This window comes from Oncorhynchus masou, chromosome 3 (genome assembly GCF_036934945.1).
Source record: "Oncorhynchus masou masou isolate Uvic2021 chromosome 3, UVic_Omas_1.1, whole genome shotgun sequence".
In the NCBI taxonomy this organism is placed as follows: Eukaryota; Metazoa; Chordata; class Actinopteri; order Salmoniformes; family Salmonidae; genus Oncorhynchus; species Oncorhynchus masou.
The window spans coordinates 19,160,740-19,178,433 of record NC_088214.1 but is presented as its reverse complement, the minus strand read 5'-3'; the positions used below and the strand labels follow the sequence as shown (position 1 = coordinate 19,178,433).

The 17,694-nt window shown below is 40.9% G+C and overlaps 1 protein-coding gene across 3 annotated transcripts in view; it reads left to right on the top strand.

Annotated features, from left to right (window-relative positions):
- The window catches only part of LOC135512222 (CDK5 and ABL1 enzyme substrate 1-like), a 28,779-nt gene extending 15,266 nt beyond the window's left edge, over nucleotides 1–13,513 (top strand). The window contains exons 4-10 of one of the 3 annotated variants that reach the window (XM_064934017.1): nucleotides 108–185; nucleotides 1,794–1,899; nucleotides 2,070–2,229; nucleotides 2,592–2,698; nucleotides 8,722–8,828; nucleotides 9,041–9,248; nucleotides 9,819–13,513. In XM_064934017.1, the coding sequence (XP_064790089.1) occupies nucleotides 108–185; nucleotides 1,794–1,899; nucleotides 2,070–2,229; nucleotides 2,592–2,698; nucleotides 8,722–8,828; nucleotides 9,041–9,248; nucleotides 9,819–9,959 (907 nt within the window). In that variant the 3' untranslated portion in view covers nucleotides 9,960–13,513. Of the gene's footprint in view, nucleotides 1–107; nucleotides 186–1,793; nucleotides 1,900–2,069; nucleotides 2,230–2,591; nucleotides 2,699–8,721; nucleotides 8,829–8,977; nucleotides 9,249–9,818 lie in introns of all 3 variants that reach the window. The other 2 variants (XM_064934008.1, XM_064934027.1) reach the window with 2 other exon arrangements.
- Nucleotides 13,514–17,694: the final 4,181 nt, after the last annotated feature.

The window sequence follows — 17,694 nt, the reverse complement described above, 5'->3', positions numbered from 1 at the left end:
ATTTCATTTAGTTTTCTAAATCTTGATTGTTTTACTGCTCACTTTTTCCTCCATCTTAACCTGTAAATCTGAGTGTCTTTTTCACCTAGTTCATTTTGTTTTTATAGGATAGTCCTAATCAGTGGCAGAAGATCCTTGTATAGTGTATTTTCTGTCCTGCCCTATCGAGATTGTAGCCAAGCAGGGTATGTATCCTACAGCATGCCAACCTCCATTTTTTCCATCCTTCGTTCCCTGCTTTCCCCCATTCTCACATCCCTTTTGTTTCTGCCGATATATAACTGGTACTTTATTACATTGGGACGGTGATAACATTATTACAATGAACATTGTTCCAGATGGGTTGGTTTTGGTGGATGTTTTGTTTACTATAACAAAATAAATGTTTGCAAGAGAGGTGAACAAGTAATCTACTGAATTAATTAACTTAAAAGTAATGGATCACATCCATTTAAGGATTGTATCCATGTCACTATGTTTCCTAGTTTGCTGTATCTATACTATTTGTCTTTGGAAGACATCATGAGGTTGTTTAGATTCATTCTAATACGACTTCGTTTTGCCCATTGCAACCGTCTCTGGCTTTGCTGTTATCATTTAGGCTGCGCTTTTCTTCAATTCGTTGCTGCCCTCAAAGATTCCGTAGCATGTTTTTATCTCAGCACTTTAACTTAACTTTGCATGCGCTTTGCTGCGATTGCATAACACACACTTACATTTCAGAGGGGTCCCAAATGATCCATCCATAACCATAACAGGGCATTATGTAGTTTCTGTTTGGAGTTTACACATGACATTTCAGTTTGTTGTTGTTCATATTGTTCTCCCTGTGCGGTTAGAGATTATATTTCTTGGCCCTTGGAAGAGAGCCTGGTTTACCAGTAGTCAGACTGTTGTTTTTTCTTATTGCAACACGAGGTTCAGACTTCTTCGTGTTATGGGGACCCACGGTAGTCTTGAACTCTTTCCGGTCTGTTATATAGCTTCCCACCTGGCCTGCCTGCCTGGCGAAAGAGGCAGTGTTGGTTTGACCTGGGTCCTGGTGCCCCCCAATGAAATAGCTTGTTTTGGAGGAAGTGAGAAAGAAAAATGACTGATTAATACAGAGAATACAATGGACAGAGAGAAAGAAAGCACCATTTAGTGGGCTTAGTGAAGAGCAGAACAGGGTAATTTATGCAGCCTAATCTTCCTAAGCCTAGCCCTACAACGAAGGGTTAAAGAGCTAATGAAGCCCCTAATGAATTCAATAGCCTCATTCCTGACTGCCCAATGCTGCTAATTGGCGGTTGAGATTGCTTGGCTGAGTGTCATTGCAGCAAAATGCACTTTGACTATGTAGAGAACTGACCAAGATAAAATCCCATGCCCTGTCTTATACTCAGTACCATATAGGCCTAAAATAATAATTATCTAAATGATGTCCACAAGCCCAAGCTTCTGTCTTTTAGGACTTTTTCCTGGAATGTTTTCATTTCTTGCCCCAATTAGTGTTTTTGTTGATTTACCCCAGTGTTTATAATAACTGGATGATTCAATTGCCTTGTTAATTAGCTCAGTCCTCTCTGGGGCATTATGGCACTGTGGAATTCTGGGAACATGGAATGATAGTTTCTCTTAGGTTCTCTACCTGGTCTAATTCCACATTCCTTTTTTAGAGCTTCCATTTATTTTCTGTGTGATAGATGGTGAGAGAGATGCTGAGGTGGAGTCTAGACCCAAGACAGAAGACTGTTTGGCAGGGGGTGTGGGTTTTAGGGGAAGGGGTGTCTAAAGGTTTTGTGCCCCGGCAGGGATGTGAAACTGGAAAGCGGGCGGCAGCGTCACCCCTCGGGCGGGGTCAGTGCCAAGGAGATGGTGATCGGGCTGGAGGGAGTGGAGCTGGGGGCCTATGGAAAGGTGAGAGAGGATGGGAGACATATCCTTTCCTCCCTACTTTGTTACAGATCAGTTATCACCTCAAGGAAGAGAATAGGGAAGGATTTTTGGAGTATGTAACAGCGGTCCAAACAGTGCAGACAGTGGTCCAATAACATGCTGTTAAAATATGAGTATGTCTCTCTCCACAGACTGTATCATACACTCAGTTCCTGTACCCCACCAACGCCCTGGGCAGCGGACGCAGGAACACCATCGACTCCACTTCATCCATCTCTCAGTCTCGTAACGCCAGCCACCGCAGCCTCAGCTTGGGCCGGGCCAACAGCAATCAGAGCAGCATCGACACAGGTCAGTCATGTGAGTGAGTGGATTCTCTGGAGTCGTTGTGGCATTCATACAGGCCAGTGTGTGGATCCGCCGTCCTGGAGAGAGCCCCTGAATAGGTGTATGTCAGAGTGAGGATGATACACATCACTTTTCCCCATCCACAGTGTGATGTTTTAGTTGATCAATTACTTGTTCAACATTGAGGGCTTGACTTTGTATTAGAAGTGGAAAAATAATTTGTATTTCTCGGCCCCTGTGTTTGTTTCTCCCTGGCTCATTGTGTGACTAATATATAGTAATATGCCATTATGAGAAGCTTTTAGTAATTTGTGTATAGATTTTACATACAGGTGGTCCCGGGACTGTCCTTTTGTCCTCTGCAGGGAATGATCTGGGGGACTTGATCCGGGAGTATGACCCCAATCTGTTGGACGATCCCCAGTGGCCGTGTGGGAAGCACAAGAGAGTCCTCATCTTCCCCTCCTACATGGTAAGAGACTACTCTGCTTACCAGAAATGGTTTCAAACGCTATTTGTTTCCTTTCAAGTACTTCATTCTTTATTGAGCCTGCCTTTATGCCACAGGGACAGGGTTTGTTCTTGAGACAAGTCCATTGGTTCCATTGCGCCAGACAACTCAATCTAGCACAGATAAAGTATTTGAACGATTTCAAATACTTTTTGAACACAGGTCTGCTGTTTACTATGGCCCTGCATGTTGCTCTCTTCACAACCCAGGGATGTTTTTATTTATTACAGCCTGTCAAGAGTCCACCTTATGTAAGTCAGAGCAATGGGAATTAGGCTATTTGTGGTCAAGGACATTGTATTGCTGAATGGATCCACTGGTATTTCTCATGTTCATTTGTATCAAGTCATGCGATATCTTCCTTGTTTTTCCTGAAGAAAAAAAAAGTATTCCCCCCAAAATATTGTCTGAAAAATAACTACAAAACAACTCCTATATACAATGGGGCAAAAAAGTATTTAGTCAGCCACCAATTGTGCAAGTTCTCCCACTTAAAAAGATGAGGCCTGTAACTTATCATAGGTACACTTCAACTATGACAGACAAAATGAGAAAAAAATATCCAGAAAATCACATTGTAGGATTTTTTTATGAATTTATTTGCAAATTATGGTGGAAAACTTTTGTTATTGACCAAATACTTATTTATCTCAATACTTTGTTTGTTTCCCTTTGTTGGCAATGACAGAGGTCAAACGTTTTCTGTAAGTCTTCACAAGGTTTTTGGCCCATTCCTCCATGCAGATCTCCTCTAGAGCAGTGATGTTTTGGCGCTGTTGCCAGGCAACAAGGACTTTCAACTCCCTCCAAAGATTTTCTTTGGTGTTGAGATCTGTAGACTGGCTAGGCCACTCCAGGACCTTGAAATGCTTCTTACGAAACCACTCCTTCGTTGCCCGGGCGGTGTGTTTGGGATCATTGTCATGCTGAAAGACCCAGCCATGTTTCATCTTCAATGCCCTTGCTGATGGTAGGCTTTGTTACTTTGGTCCCAGCTCTCTGCAGGTCATTCACTAGGTCCCCCCGTGTGGTTCTGGGATTTTTGCTCACCGTTCTTGTGATCATTTTGACCCCACGGGGTGAGATCTTGCGTGGAGCCCCAGATCGAGGGAGATTATCAGTGGTCTTGTATGTCTTTCATTTCCTAATAATTGCTCCCACAGTTGATTTCTTCAAACCAAGCTGCTTACCTATTGCAGATTCAGTCTTCCCAGCCTGGTGCAGGTCTACAATTGTTTCTGGTGTCCTTTGACAGCTCTTTGGTCTTGGCCATAGTGGAGTTTGGAGTGTGACTGTTTGAGGTTGTGGACAGGTGCCTTTTATACTGATAACAAGTTCAAACAGGCGCCATTAATACAGGTAACGAGTGGAGGACAGAGGAGCCTCTTAAAGAAGAAGTTACAGGTCTGTGAGAGCCAGAAATCTTGCTTGTTTGTAGGTGACCAAATACTTATTTTCCACCATAATTTGCAAATAAATTCATTCAAAATCCTACAATGTGATTTTCTGGATTTTTTTCCCTTCATTTTGTCTGTCATAGTTGAAGTGTACCTATGATGAAAATTACAGGCCTCATCTTTTTAAGTGGGAGAAATTGCACAACTGGTGGCTGACTAAATACTTTTTTGCCCCACTGTATAAATCATATACTGTATCAACTCACTGTAAGCCACAGGAGTCTATTTGACTGACCATTCTAATCAGCAAGGTCATTGGCTCAATCCGTGGCTCAGCTCCCACTCCTACTAGAGTCTGTGGTGTGTGAATACACTCCCGTCTCTCTACCCTGTAGATCTTTGAACAGCCATCACAACAGCTAGGTTGCTTCCAAAATTGCACCCTATTCCCTCTATAGTGCAAAACGTTTGAACAGGGCCCAAATATTTAAATGAGTTAATGGCATTAGTTAATCACAATTTCTTTATTTACTCAAATTGGGCCAAAGCAGTGCATTGAGTTATACTGCTTTGAAACTCAAACAATCTACATCCGAATGTTTTAATTAAGCAATAATGCACGAGGGGGTGTGGTGTATATAGCCAATATACCACGGCTAAAAGCTGTTCTTACGCACAAAACAACGCGGTGGCCATATACCACAAACCCCTGTGTCGTATTGCTATTATAAACAGGTTACAAATTAGAGCAGTAAAAATACATGTTTTGTCATACCCTTGATATACCACAGCTGTCAGCCAATCAGCATTCATTAAACAACACCATTCACTACAGCTGTTAATACTCCCAATGTTTAGGTAGGCCTACTCCCTCTTATCTATGTTATTGAAATTTAACACTTAAGCACAACACACACACACAGCTTTAAGTTAGGTTAAAGCTTCAGGCATTCTAAATGAGTGCGACAAAAGAAAAATAGAACTGGCTCTGGATACAAAGATCTTGTCCAACAATGTTATGAAAACACTAACCATCTGTACTGTTCAGATAACATTACACACATAGGCCTTCACACTTTCCCACCCTCCCACATCCTCTCGCTCTCACAGGGAGTTTCGTATGCACTTACTCCCGCTCTCACACATCCGCTTCACACCCCAATCTTGCATATGCAGCCTACCTTTTCAAAAATGTATTTGAGTAGCCTATTCCTTTTCAGTTCTAACCTGTGCCATCCACATTTGTGCATAGTCTAGTCAATGGTCAAGTAATCTGCAAGCTAGCCACACGGTCTTCGGCGCTGTAAAAGCGCAAGCATTGATTATATATAGCTGTGTTCCGTGTTGTGTTCTGCTCATAAAAAAAGTCCGTACGGAAGCATGTGCGCTTAAAAAGTTCCGTGCGGTGAAGAAATAGAGCTTCGATTAACGTTATATATATTTTTTTTGTGCCGAGAAACATGTTAACTTTGACAGCCCTACTATTTTCTTTAACTGATTTTTCAGGTTCTACTACTAACTGTGTCATGATATAGAAATATTTTTGGTATGTTTAGTTTCCTTTGTGATCAGATAAATATCTATAAATTACATTCCTTTTAGTTAGAAAAGTAGCCACAAGTTTGCTGCAGTAGTCGAAGTATAGTGACAAATAGCTGATGGTATATTTTGAACTCTGATGGGGAGCTGCATGGAGGAATACTATCCATGACCAAAAATATCAAGTAAAAAATACTAGTTTGATAAGTTGTATTACTGCAAGCTAGAGCAAAGCAAATTACTTGGCATGAGCTAACTTGGGCAATATGCTGTAAGTTCATAATTGTTATCTCTCTCTCTTATCACATACCCAGATTGAGTGTGGGTCAACTGCAGGGCTCCTTCTATCTTCCTAGATAACAGTTGAGCCTCTGACCTGAAATAAAGTTCAATGGCTAAATTACAGTAGGGGAGAGTCGGGTAAGTTGAGCCATTTTTTTTTCATTCCGTCCAGGGAAATGGTATTCTTTCTAACAAACATATCTACATATATTTCAGGATGTTTTGTTATCCCTGGAAATAACCAGTATGCATGTAAACAGTACAGCTTGTCACTTAATTATTTTAAGAATATTTTAATAGGTTTAACACCTAACAAAGACTTTATACTTAAGTTTTTATTTATTTTTAACATAGGACAGGTCCTGTTGTTACCTCATATCCCAGAGCTAATGCCTTGCAAAACACCTGGGAAGAAAACACTTCAACTTTCCGTTGGCTCAACTTACCCCAAGGCAAACATTTTGACTATTAGCCCACACAGCTTCAAGGATGCACTTTAATACTAGGTTTAGTATCTCATATTGAAGCTTATAGAGAGCCCAACTGATGCATAGAACAAATCTTAAAATATACATTGGTTTAGATACAAGCATTATGAAACCTTTTACACACTAATTAATTTGACTGGTAAATATCTGGTTTTTGGACTTAACTTGCTTACCACTTTTTCCATGTGGTTTCTTCCATTAGACTCCATGAAAGGATGACCTCTTCCTAAATATTTGGTACAATTATACATTTTGTGTATAGTTTCCTAGAAACAAGGGCGATTCAACTTACCCCACTCTCCCCTACATCAACAGAATATACTGAGCTTGGAAATGTGAAGCATCAAACATTCTATAATATATTCTGTCTTTCCGTGGCCCGTGTATGGTGTGCCACCCAACTCCAATGTCTCGTGCTCCGACACTCAACCACCCAATGGAACTAGGGCTGAGCGATATGGCGGTATTATTATTTTTGGAATAATAAAAGATATTTTATTATTTCTTTGAGTAGTGTGTGACCCTAGGGTGGCAACACATACATTATATGTGATTTCAATGGGTCTTTCTTCATTCTCATTTGTTTTATACTGACCAGAAATAATTTTCAGCATTTTCATCGCTAACTTGAGATCATTTCCACACTGCCACTTAGGGCAGCACAATATGGGCAAACAATCTAGGTCTTTTTTTGTAAATGTTGTGATTTTTTTTAGCAAAACACTTGGGTGAACTATTGGAATCATGGAAATATAATGAGTATTCTAATTATATGGTTAGAATATAATAGTGGCCACTTTTAAATTGTCTTGTTTGACAGGACAACAAATGAAAATGCCAGGGAGGAGTTATTGTGACAGGGTAGGAACAAGGGTTGTGTTTCCTAGGGGACCCTATAATCGTTAGATACATGTTTTTTATTTTCTTAACATATTCATGCTTTGCGTATTCCTCTTTGTTTGAGAAGATACTGTTGCACAAACATGCTGTTTTTAGGTCTACACCATCACTGGTATTATCAGGCTGTATAGCTGATAACGTTTGCTCTGACTCCGTACATTATTAGCTAGCTAATAATCAGCTAACTAGTAATTAACATTAGCGGCTAACACGATTTAGCCCTAACTAGCTGTTTGCAGATGTAAGAAACACAAACGAATCATGTAATTATATAACGCTAGTGGATTTCTATTAAGATGCAAAGTGAAAACAGCATAGTTGTCATCAACATTGTTGCATTCAGACCGCATTGTCAAGGCAGCACATGCAAGTGTGTCGAGGAACAAATGCGTTCCTTAAGTGACAGGGGGCGGGGTTAGGTCTGTGTGGAAAGCCGCATGGAGAGAGAGATCAAAAAGATAATTACTTGACACATTGGAAAGAATTGACAAAAAAAAAGAGCAAACTAGAAAGCTATTTGGTCCCAAACAGAGAGTACACAGTGGCAGAATACCTGGCCCCCGAAGGCAGACCTGGCTCTCAAGAGAAGAGGGGCTATGTACACACTGCCCACAGAATGAGGTGGAAACTGAGCAGCACTTCCTAACCTCCTGCCAAATGTATAACCCTATTAGAGACACATATTTCCCTCAGATTACACAAACCCACAAAGAATGCAAAAACAAATCTAATTTTGATAAACTCCCATATCTATTGGATGAAATACCACTGCAAAATCACAGCAACAAGATTTGTGACCTGTTGCCACAAGAAAAGGGCAACCAGTGAAGAACCACCATTGTAAATACAACCCATATGTTTATTTATTTTCACTTTTGTACTTTAACTATAGACATTTGAAATGTCTTTATTCTTTTGGAACATTTGTAAGTGTAATGTTTACTGTAATTATTTTAATTTTATATTTTTTATATTGCACCTTGGCAATGTCGACATATGATTCCCATGCCAATAAAGCCCCTTAAATGGAAATTGAGTGGAGAGAAATGACTCAAGTTGCGAAGTAAAACTATAAAACGTTACACACGGCGTATCATATTTAACAAACCAAAAACTCAAATACTGTTATAAAAGGTCAAGTAAAAATCCAAAACGATCTGTGCATCAAGACCAATATCATAAAAACTGTATACTGCCCAGCTCTAAATGGAACCCAACACTGAATATAAAGATCCCGCCACCTTCCATAGTGAGACTGATGCTGCTGTTTCCTCTTCCACATATGTATACAAAAAGCTATAACACTTGCACAAATTCAGTAACAGAGCCTAACACCAGTGCTGTCTGTCTGACACCAATACATTCATCTTCCTTTCAGACTACAGTCATAGAGTACGTCAAGCCTTCTGACCTCAAGAAGGACATGAATGAGACGTTCAAGGAGAAGTTCTCCCACATACGGCTGACCCTCAGCAAAATCAGGAGGTGGGGACGTCTCGTCCAGACATATATTAGAGTATGATGTGGAAATTATCAGTTTGGTGCAGCAGTATTTAATCCCTTGTGGTTAAATCGTATCAAAATTGGTTTACTGACAATGGCCACACTGATACTTACTGGGTTCTTCTTTTTAGCTTTGACCTTTTAGCGTTTGTCTTCTCTCCCTGCCTTCACTACTTTCAACCCCCCAACCCCAGTCTGAAGAGAGAGATCCGTAAATTGGCCCAGGAAGAGTGTGGCTATGAGGAACCCACCGTAGCCATGGCCTTCGTCTACTTCGAGAAGCTGGTCCTCCAGGGGAAACTCAACAAGCAGAACCGCAAACTCTGCGCCGGTGCCTGCGTCCTGCTCGCTGCCAAGATTGGCGGAGACCTCAAGAAGCACGAGGTCAAGCAGCTCATAGACGTAAGTGTCGTACTTTTGTCATCGTGCACTGCGCTTCGGCTCTGAGCAGCCTGGTGGAAACCATCAGTGCTTTCCTGTCATGCAGACAAACCGCGATCCTGTACGGATTATAGGATTGTTATAGCGTATGAATTCATTACAAGTTTTTCCTGTAAAGCTGGAATCCTTAGTGGTGAAACTGCCATATCCGTTTGCGATATTACAACAACAAAGATATTACTTCAAACAACGAACACCCCCCCCCCCATCCACAAAAACAATGACCAATGCGTCTGGGGCGAACAGTGGTGGCTGTTTCACCTTTTGCAGATCCCAGCTTTAAAGTTAAACTTTAGTAAAAATGTAATACAAATATGATAGGATGGTAATATAATATTGATGTGGTTATTTGTCAAGCATTATAAATATCTGCGTGACAGGAAAGCACCACATGACAGATAGCAACGTGGCTAGCTCACGGATCGTAGACAAAAGTATTTGTCACTACATATTATTCACCTAATATATTAAGTAGTACAGTGGTTTAGTTACTACATCACCTCTCCTCTCCCTTTTTTTCCTAATTTGTAGAAACTGGAGGAGAGGTTTCGTGTGAACAGGAGAGAGCTGATAGCCTTTGAGTTCCCTGTGCTTGTAGCCCTGGAGTTCAACCTATACCTGCCTGAGCACGAGATCATGCCCCACTACAGACGCCTCGTCCAGACGTCCTAGCATTAGTGACCCGTCAGGAGGAGCACCTAGACCATGCCCTTCTGATCCAGGACCAGAATCTACACCACACCCTCCTCCCCACCCCACCACTGGGTGGCACGACATTGTCTCCTCTCTGCAGTCTGGGGATGCATTATGGACCATGATGTGGGAGCTCCACTACACTCTACTGCAGGCCACATTCATATGTTCATTTTCAGATCAAGATTTGAAAGCAGCCAAAGTGACACATTTCCATACACATTCTTACTTCAACATTTTTCTCAGACTTTTACTCCTACATTTGAAACTAGTTACATCTTCAAAAGACTTACACTATCATTCAAAAGTTTGGGGTCACTTAGAAATTTCCCTGTTTCTGAAAGAAAAGCAATTTTTTTGGTCCATTAAAATAACATCAAATTGATCAGAAATACAGTGTAGACATTGTTAATGTTGTAAATTACTATTGTAGCTAGAAATGACAGATTTTTTTAAATTGAATATTTACATAGGTGTACAAAAGGCCCATTATCAGCAACCATCACTCTTGTGTTCCAATGGCACATTGTGTTAAAAGGCTAATTGATCATTAGAAAACCCTTTTGCAATTATGTTAGCACAGCTGAAAACTGTTGCTCCAGTCTAAAGGAGGTCAGTTTTATTGTTTCTTTAATCAGAACATCAGCATTTGTGGGTTTGATTACAGGCTCAAAATGGCCAGAAACAAATAACTTTCTTCTGAAACTCATCAGTCTATTGTTATTCTGAGAAATGAAGGCTTTTCCATGTGAGAAATTGCCAAGAAACTGAAGATCTCATACAACGCTGTGTACTACTCCCTTCACAGAACAGCGCAAACTGGCTCTAACCAGAATAGAAAGAGGAATGGGAGGCCCCGGTACACCACTGAGTAAGAGGACAAGTACATTAGAGTGTCTAGTTTGATAAACAGACGCCTCACAAGTCCTCAACTGGCAGCTTCATTAAATAGTACCCGCAAAACACAAGTCTCAACGTCAACAGTGAAAAGGAGACTCCTGGATGCTGGCCTTCTAGGCAGAGTTGCAAAGAAAAAGCCATATCAAGGACTGGCCAATAAAAATAATAGATTAAGATGGGCAAAAGAACACAGATACTGGACAGAGGAAGATTGGAAAAAAGTGTTATGGACAGACGAATCTAAGTTTGAGGTGTTCGGATCACAAAGAAGAACATTCGTGAGACGCAGACAAAATGAAAAGATGCTGGAGGAGTGCTTGACGCCATCTGTCAAGCATGGGGAGGCAATGTGATGGTCTGGGGGGCTTTGGTGGTGGTAAAGTGGGAGATTTGTACAGGGTAAAAGGGATCTTGGAAGAAGGATGGCTATCACTCCATTTTGCAATGCCATGCCATACCCTGTGAATGGCGCTTAATTGGAGCCAATTTCCTCCTACAACAGGACAATGACCCAAAGCACAGCTCCAAACTATGCAAGAACTATAATGGAGTGGCCAACACAGTCACCGGATCTCAACCCTATTGAGCAGTTGTGGGAGCAGCTTGACTGTATGATATGTAAGAAGTGCCCATCAAGCCAATCTAACTTGTGGGAGGTGCTTCAGGTGCTTCATGGGGTGAAATCTCTTCAGATTACCTGAACAAATTGACAACTAGAATGCCAAAGGTCTGCAAGGCTGTAATTGCTGCAAATGGAGGATTCTTTGACGAAAGCAAAGTTTGAAGGACAGAATTATTATTTCTAACCTTGTCAACATTTTCTATTCATTTTGCAACTCATTTCATGTATGTTTTCATGGAAAACAAGGATATTTCTAAGTGACCCCAAACTTTACGGTAGCGTATGAAAGGGAGAATCCTATCTTCCTCCACTTTGGAAAAACAAACAAAAAAATATCAACACTTTTTACATCTCTGCTTTTTTCTTTGAGGTTTCATGTCATCTTTCTAGTTAAAGAGCATTGCAAGATGATTTTTTTTGTCAAAGCAAATTATTGCTTTGTGATTGTTACATTTGCACTAATCACATTTTTTTATTTTTAGATCCCATTTTTATTTTTTTGAGAGAGAGATTGATTTCATTGGTCCCTCGTTCCTATGTGAAACTTTGGCTTGTTTTGGTTGCCTTATGACCATCATAAGAATGAATTGCACTGCAGCTTTTGACAGGACTGTTATCAAAGTGAATGTGCTTTTTGAAAGACATTTTCCAGTCTCCTCACTAGAAGTATACTTTTGAATAATGCAGATATGGATGGATGTGATTTGAGAATGACTTGTGATGAAACAAACGGATTCTGATCAAATTCAGTTGACTCAAACCACAAAAGGGCAAGTTGATGTAAATGGTTCCATTTATTTTCTCATCCATTTACCCTTTTCTATTTTCTAGCCACCAATCCCACTATCAGCATGACAATTTATATAAAAAAAGGTAAAATACACAGATTTAATGGGATTTTATACTGTATAGTATTCAGTACATTTTAAGTACTCTTCTTGTTTTCTACCTGTGGAGTGCTTGCTTTGGACATTCGGTGACTGACCTACTCTTATCAGTGTGTAGTCTCTCTCCTGTGCTCTATGTTAGAGTGAGTTATCGGTGCGTTTCTGGTGCTATACTGGAGTGAGTGGAAAGGTATTGGAAGCAAGTCATGATGATGCCAATGACCAATGATACAGATCTGGTATTGAAGCTGAACTTCTTAACCACAATATCTGTCATGACCGGACCAAGTGTTTAAATGACATGGTATCTGTCATGACTGAACCAAGTGTTTAAATGGCATGGTATCTGTCATGATCGCAATATTGTTGTGCCACCAATCTTTTATGACGAGTGGTTCAAGCTCGAAAGTCACATTTGGAATGGTATGCTAATGGGATTGTTGTGACATCATAGCAGTGTTACCAAGAGTTTCTCTTATTTTATTAGATCCAACTTTAGTCTTTTGAACACTTATCTTTTTCTTTGGTTTGAATGGACAAATCAAACGGGCCTTACAGAAACAAACTTTATGCTACATGCACATATCCATGTCTGATCAGAAAGTTTAGGATGGTGAAAATCCTTTTGTCATGCACCTTAGCCACGCCCTACATTCAATGCTTATTAAATTGCCCTTTTCAAATGTGTGTAGCTGTAATATTGACCTGTAATGTTGGGTATATATTCTTTCAATCTGAAATTGACTATATAAACTTTGATACTACAACGTAGGTTGATACTGAACTATGTCACGGAGAAACATGGATACATTGTTCAAGTAAAAATAGACAATGTGTGAATTGCCATGTGTTTGAATCAGGCCTATTGTATTCAACACAGAAGGGTTGGATAAAACAAGTTTTATTTTACTTTAATCTGATTGAGTAATCAGAAAAGATGGATACTGCTGAAATTGGGGTGAAATACATTTGGGAGAAGTACTGATTCTATTTGTAAGCCCAAGAGGTTTTGCCATAGGATACCCACTTTTAGGCTTTTCCAGAAAGCTGATGGTCAACAACAACACGTGCGTATGTTTGTAAATATACTGCTTTGCTTGTTCAATAAAAACAAGATTCCTGAAAAGTGAGTGGCTTCGCTTAATTTTGTGTTACTCTCCTGATGTTGCTGAATAGATTTACTGCCATAGCATGAGATATCTGGTTTCACTCTTAATATTTGTTTGCAGAAAACCAATAGCATTTTTTTGCAATTCAACCATGCATGAAGCAGTGCATGTTTCTCATTATACAAATCCTAAACCCTTGAACGTGAAGTTTAGCCCAAATGTTAAAAAGCCTGTGACACATCAGCACTGTGAGGTTGAGTCTGTCACCCAACCGGTTGTAATTTACCATGAATATTAAAGTATGTCTCACATATCCCTTTGCACAAGAGCATCAGAAACCACTCCAAGTCAGTGCAAGTTGAGAAGGCCAGCCAGTGCTAGTGAGTTGTGGTTCTCCTATATGGAGCTCAGGGAACATGTTGTGCCCAGTTATGGCTCTGATGCAATCTGAGAGGACAGTTTCTCAGGGAGAGGGAGGAAGGAAAATATAGCGAATGGGAGGGAACAAATGGGCTCTCCCAGTACCGTCTGACACACATCCAAGGTAAACAAGGCGGGCAGTCACGCCAGTCCCAGTCTTGTGCTACCATCAAAACAAACCGTTCCAGGCCTGGCCACAGCCACATGGCCTATGTGGCTTAGCCCTCTTCATTGATACCCCTAATACCCCTCTCAGAGCCTCATAAAAGGACAATTGACTGCCCTTCCTGGGGTTGGCTCACACATCAGCCATCGCCATTGTACCAAATATGTGTTCCATCGTTTGGGGGGCAAGCCCCCTGGCCTAGTCTATTGCCCTTCCCGCTATTAAAATAACATTTGGCTGAAACGGCAGTTTGCCACCCAGGCCTTTCCTCCCCCTTCTGATGCTGTGAGTGTTGCAGTGACTCAGGGCTTTTCACCCCAGGTCAGACCCTGGCCGCTGCTGGGCCCACCACCATTATGGCCTGGACGTTTGTAAACAAGGAAGTGAATGGTGAGTGTTGTGGCCGTCAGTGGGAGAGGGACTCCCTAGTTGGCTGCTGGTCTGGTCAGCAGGGGGGGGGGATGTATTCAGCGATGTGAAATATTGCAGATAGAAATAGATTTAGGGAATCATATCAATGTGAACGTTACAGACCCCAGACAGCACTGCAGGTGGACCTGTATGTGAATCTGATCTCCACAGGCATTTCACTATACACTATACCTATACATCTGCTAAACACATATGTGACCAATAACATTTGATTTGAGATGACTCTCTAGTCCCGCTGTTCCACTCAGTCTAGTTTGGCGTCAACTGAGCCCCGGCTGTAACAGAAAACCAGTGACGCAAAACAACAGGGTATGAAATGTCTCTCTCACCTTACTTATTAATGTACCCTTTAAAGTGATTCAGTCAAGTGGAAAACATGGCCAGGAATTGAACCCCAAGGAAAGTGTTGGCAGCAATTAAGGGCACTCAATGACTTATTAGGGGTACTTTGGAGAAAGCCAAGGTGTTGACAAGAAGTATGTGTATTTTCATGAACCAGCTTTGAGAGGTGTGGAGGTGTTGCAGAATTTGCTTTGGATTCCTGGTAGGCGACTAGCAAGAGATCGTCTTCTGTATGCCCTTATAATCATGTGGTGTGTGTTGCTTGACTAAGTATTTTAGAAAGCATATGTCGTTGTGACAGTAAGGCGTCATGGCAACGCATGTAAAGCAAAGTGACCTCACATGGCGGCAGGAGCTGCCTGATAACGTGCCATTTTACAGTATGTCTTCTCTTAAAGTCGCCACTACAATCTCTACATTATTTCACATTAAAGATTTCCACTGCGGCAAGAAACGCAAAATGACTGGTGTTTTTCTTAATAATAACCTATTCAACTTGAGGAATGTAATAATGTACCATGCCAGTATGGTAACTGGTACTGTACAGTTAGCCTTCTTACTTTTTGTGCCAGTAGAATGTTTACATCACATTCTTTAGTTTAGTGGGCTGCTGCCATTTTAGCCCACATTTCTACCCTGCCTTTTAACCATTGTGTGCTGTTAAAAACAAAGTGGTGTAATATGGGTTTACTCTCTTTCCTTAGAATAATGACTCTTATTCCAAAGTGCATAATGTACATTGAGGTCAGTAAATCATATTTTATCTTGCGCTGGTGACCAATTAATGAGCTCATTCACTCATAAAACCATATTGATTATTTTATGTTTCGTTCAATGACGATATGATATGAGGCCTCAGAGGGGGAATGGATAGTTTTTCCAGGGATTGATAATCCATGGTCACAGTCATCCAGACCAGACAGACAGAGGCCACAGCCAGAACTCAGCCTGCCTGGCTCCCCAGTACAAACTGAATGGATGAAAAATGTTGTACTTGAATATCTGCAAAATACAGCAACCTTGCACCTGATAGACAGTAAACTACAGTATTGTATGGTTGCCGTTCATAAATATTACCTTGATGTTTCACGGCTATATTCACATTGTAATTTTTATTTTACCCCTTTTTCTCCCCAATTGTTAGTAGCTACTATCTTGTCTCATCGCTACAACTCCCGTACGGGCTCGGGAGCGATGGAAGGTTGAAAGTCATGTGTCCTCCTCCGATATTCTAATTTCTTAAGCTGATGAAGGGACTGATGCTATAAATAAGTAAACGCATGGTGTAATGTACAGTATCTGGCATTCAATAATTCAGTGTAGCTGTCTCTATTCAAATAAACAGTTTACATAAAATAAGGCAAAACCTCATCTCTGGCATGTGATTTGCAACCTGGAGGAAACCAGCTGCTGAAATGTCAGCAATGGCAAATAATCTTTAGATGACAGCCATATTCTTATTCATAAAACAGCAGTGTCTGGGTCAGGTGAGGGTCCAGGGAGAGGTGAGCCACACAGGGCCTACATACCACCCCTCCCCTCTGTTCCACTCTCCTACAGACTAATAATATGTGTTCCCTCCGACCCTCTCCTGCCCCCCACAGCCCCAGCCAGGGGGAAATTAATATTTTAATCTCCACCAGATTCAATGAACAGCCCAAACGATGAGAGAGAAAATGGATGAATAAATGATGAAGTGGCAGTCTGTATGACAAGGCTGTTCAGGCACTTGCCAAGTCAGGACAGAAAGGGAGTTGACACTGTTGCAAACCATCAGTCCTCGGTTTGGTAGCCGATTCTAGTTAGGATATTATGTTCAATGTGGGACATGGAAGTAGACACACTGTGGGTGAAGTTCGAAGTTCATATTGTTAGAAATGGTTCTTGGGTTTTAAAATACCGGACAAATATGAATCATCTTTAAAATGTCTCACAACCACAAGACAGAAAAAATATAAAACGTGAGCCCTCAAATTGGCAGTAAATGTAATTCATTGAAACTACCATGTTAGACCACATCCACCTGAAGTGAGGAAATACTGCATAACAACCACTGTAGCCTTACAGACTGATGAAAAATAGGTCAACACCATTAGTCGGGAGAGGTAGTTCCAGACACAGCTACTATGATATCTGGCTCCACAATGTGGTCACTTTGTACATAACAACCATCAACCAGGCTGTTTCTTGTGAACATCTATTCTATTGTGAGGTTACTCAAATAAGGCACACATGAGATATTAGTAAGTGATTTATTCCCCCCCCCCCCAAAAAAGAGAAATCTATAGTGGTGCATCTTTTCCACAACACCACTAGGAGGTTCTACTGCACATTACATTTCATTTCATCTGTCAAGACCAAGTTGCAATGCAGCCCACACAATAAAATAGTTAAAAATTCAGATTTTCATTCAAGACTGGTTACAATATTACAACATTGTGCATCTCCTTTCCAGCACCAATGCACAACATTGTCAAAAAGCATGTCTGTCAAAAACATTTAGAGCCACGAGTTGCCCTATAATAACCATCATGTTAATATCTAGGCTCAGCCTTACATTCTGAAGTACTACAGACAACTGGACACTAACCTTAACTGTAAGCAAAAACATCACTTCAAAACAGGGAGTCAGCCCAAGCTCACTACAATGTAAAAAAAAAAAGAAAGAATAACTACTGTACTCCTTGGCCTAGAAAACCTCAGTACTTAGACTGACCCCTGGGCCCGTATTCACTGATCCAGAATCAGTTCTGCCTTTTTGATCATAATTAAATAGACAAGGGGACCCTGAACCGAGATCAGCACTCTTACTCTGAGTCGCTTTGTGAATACGGAC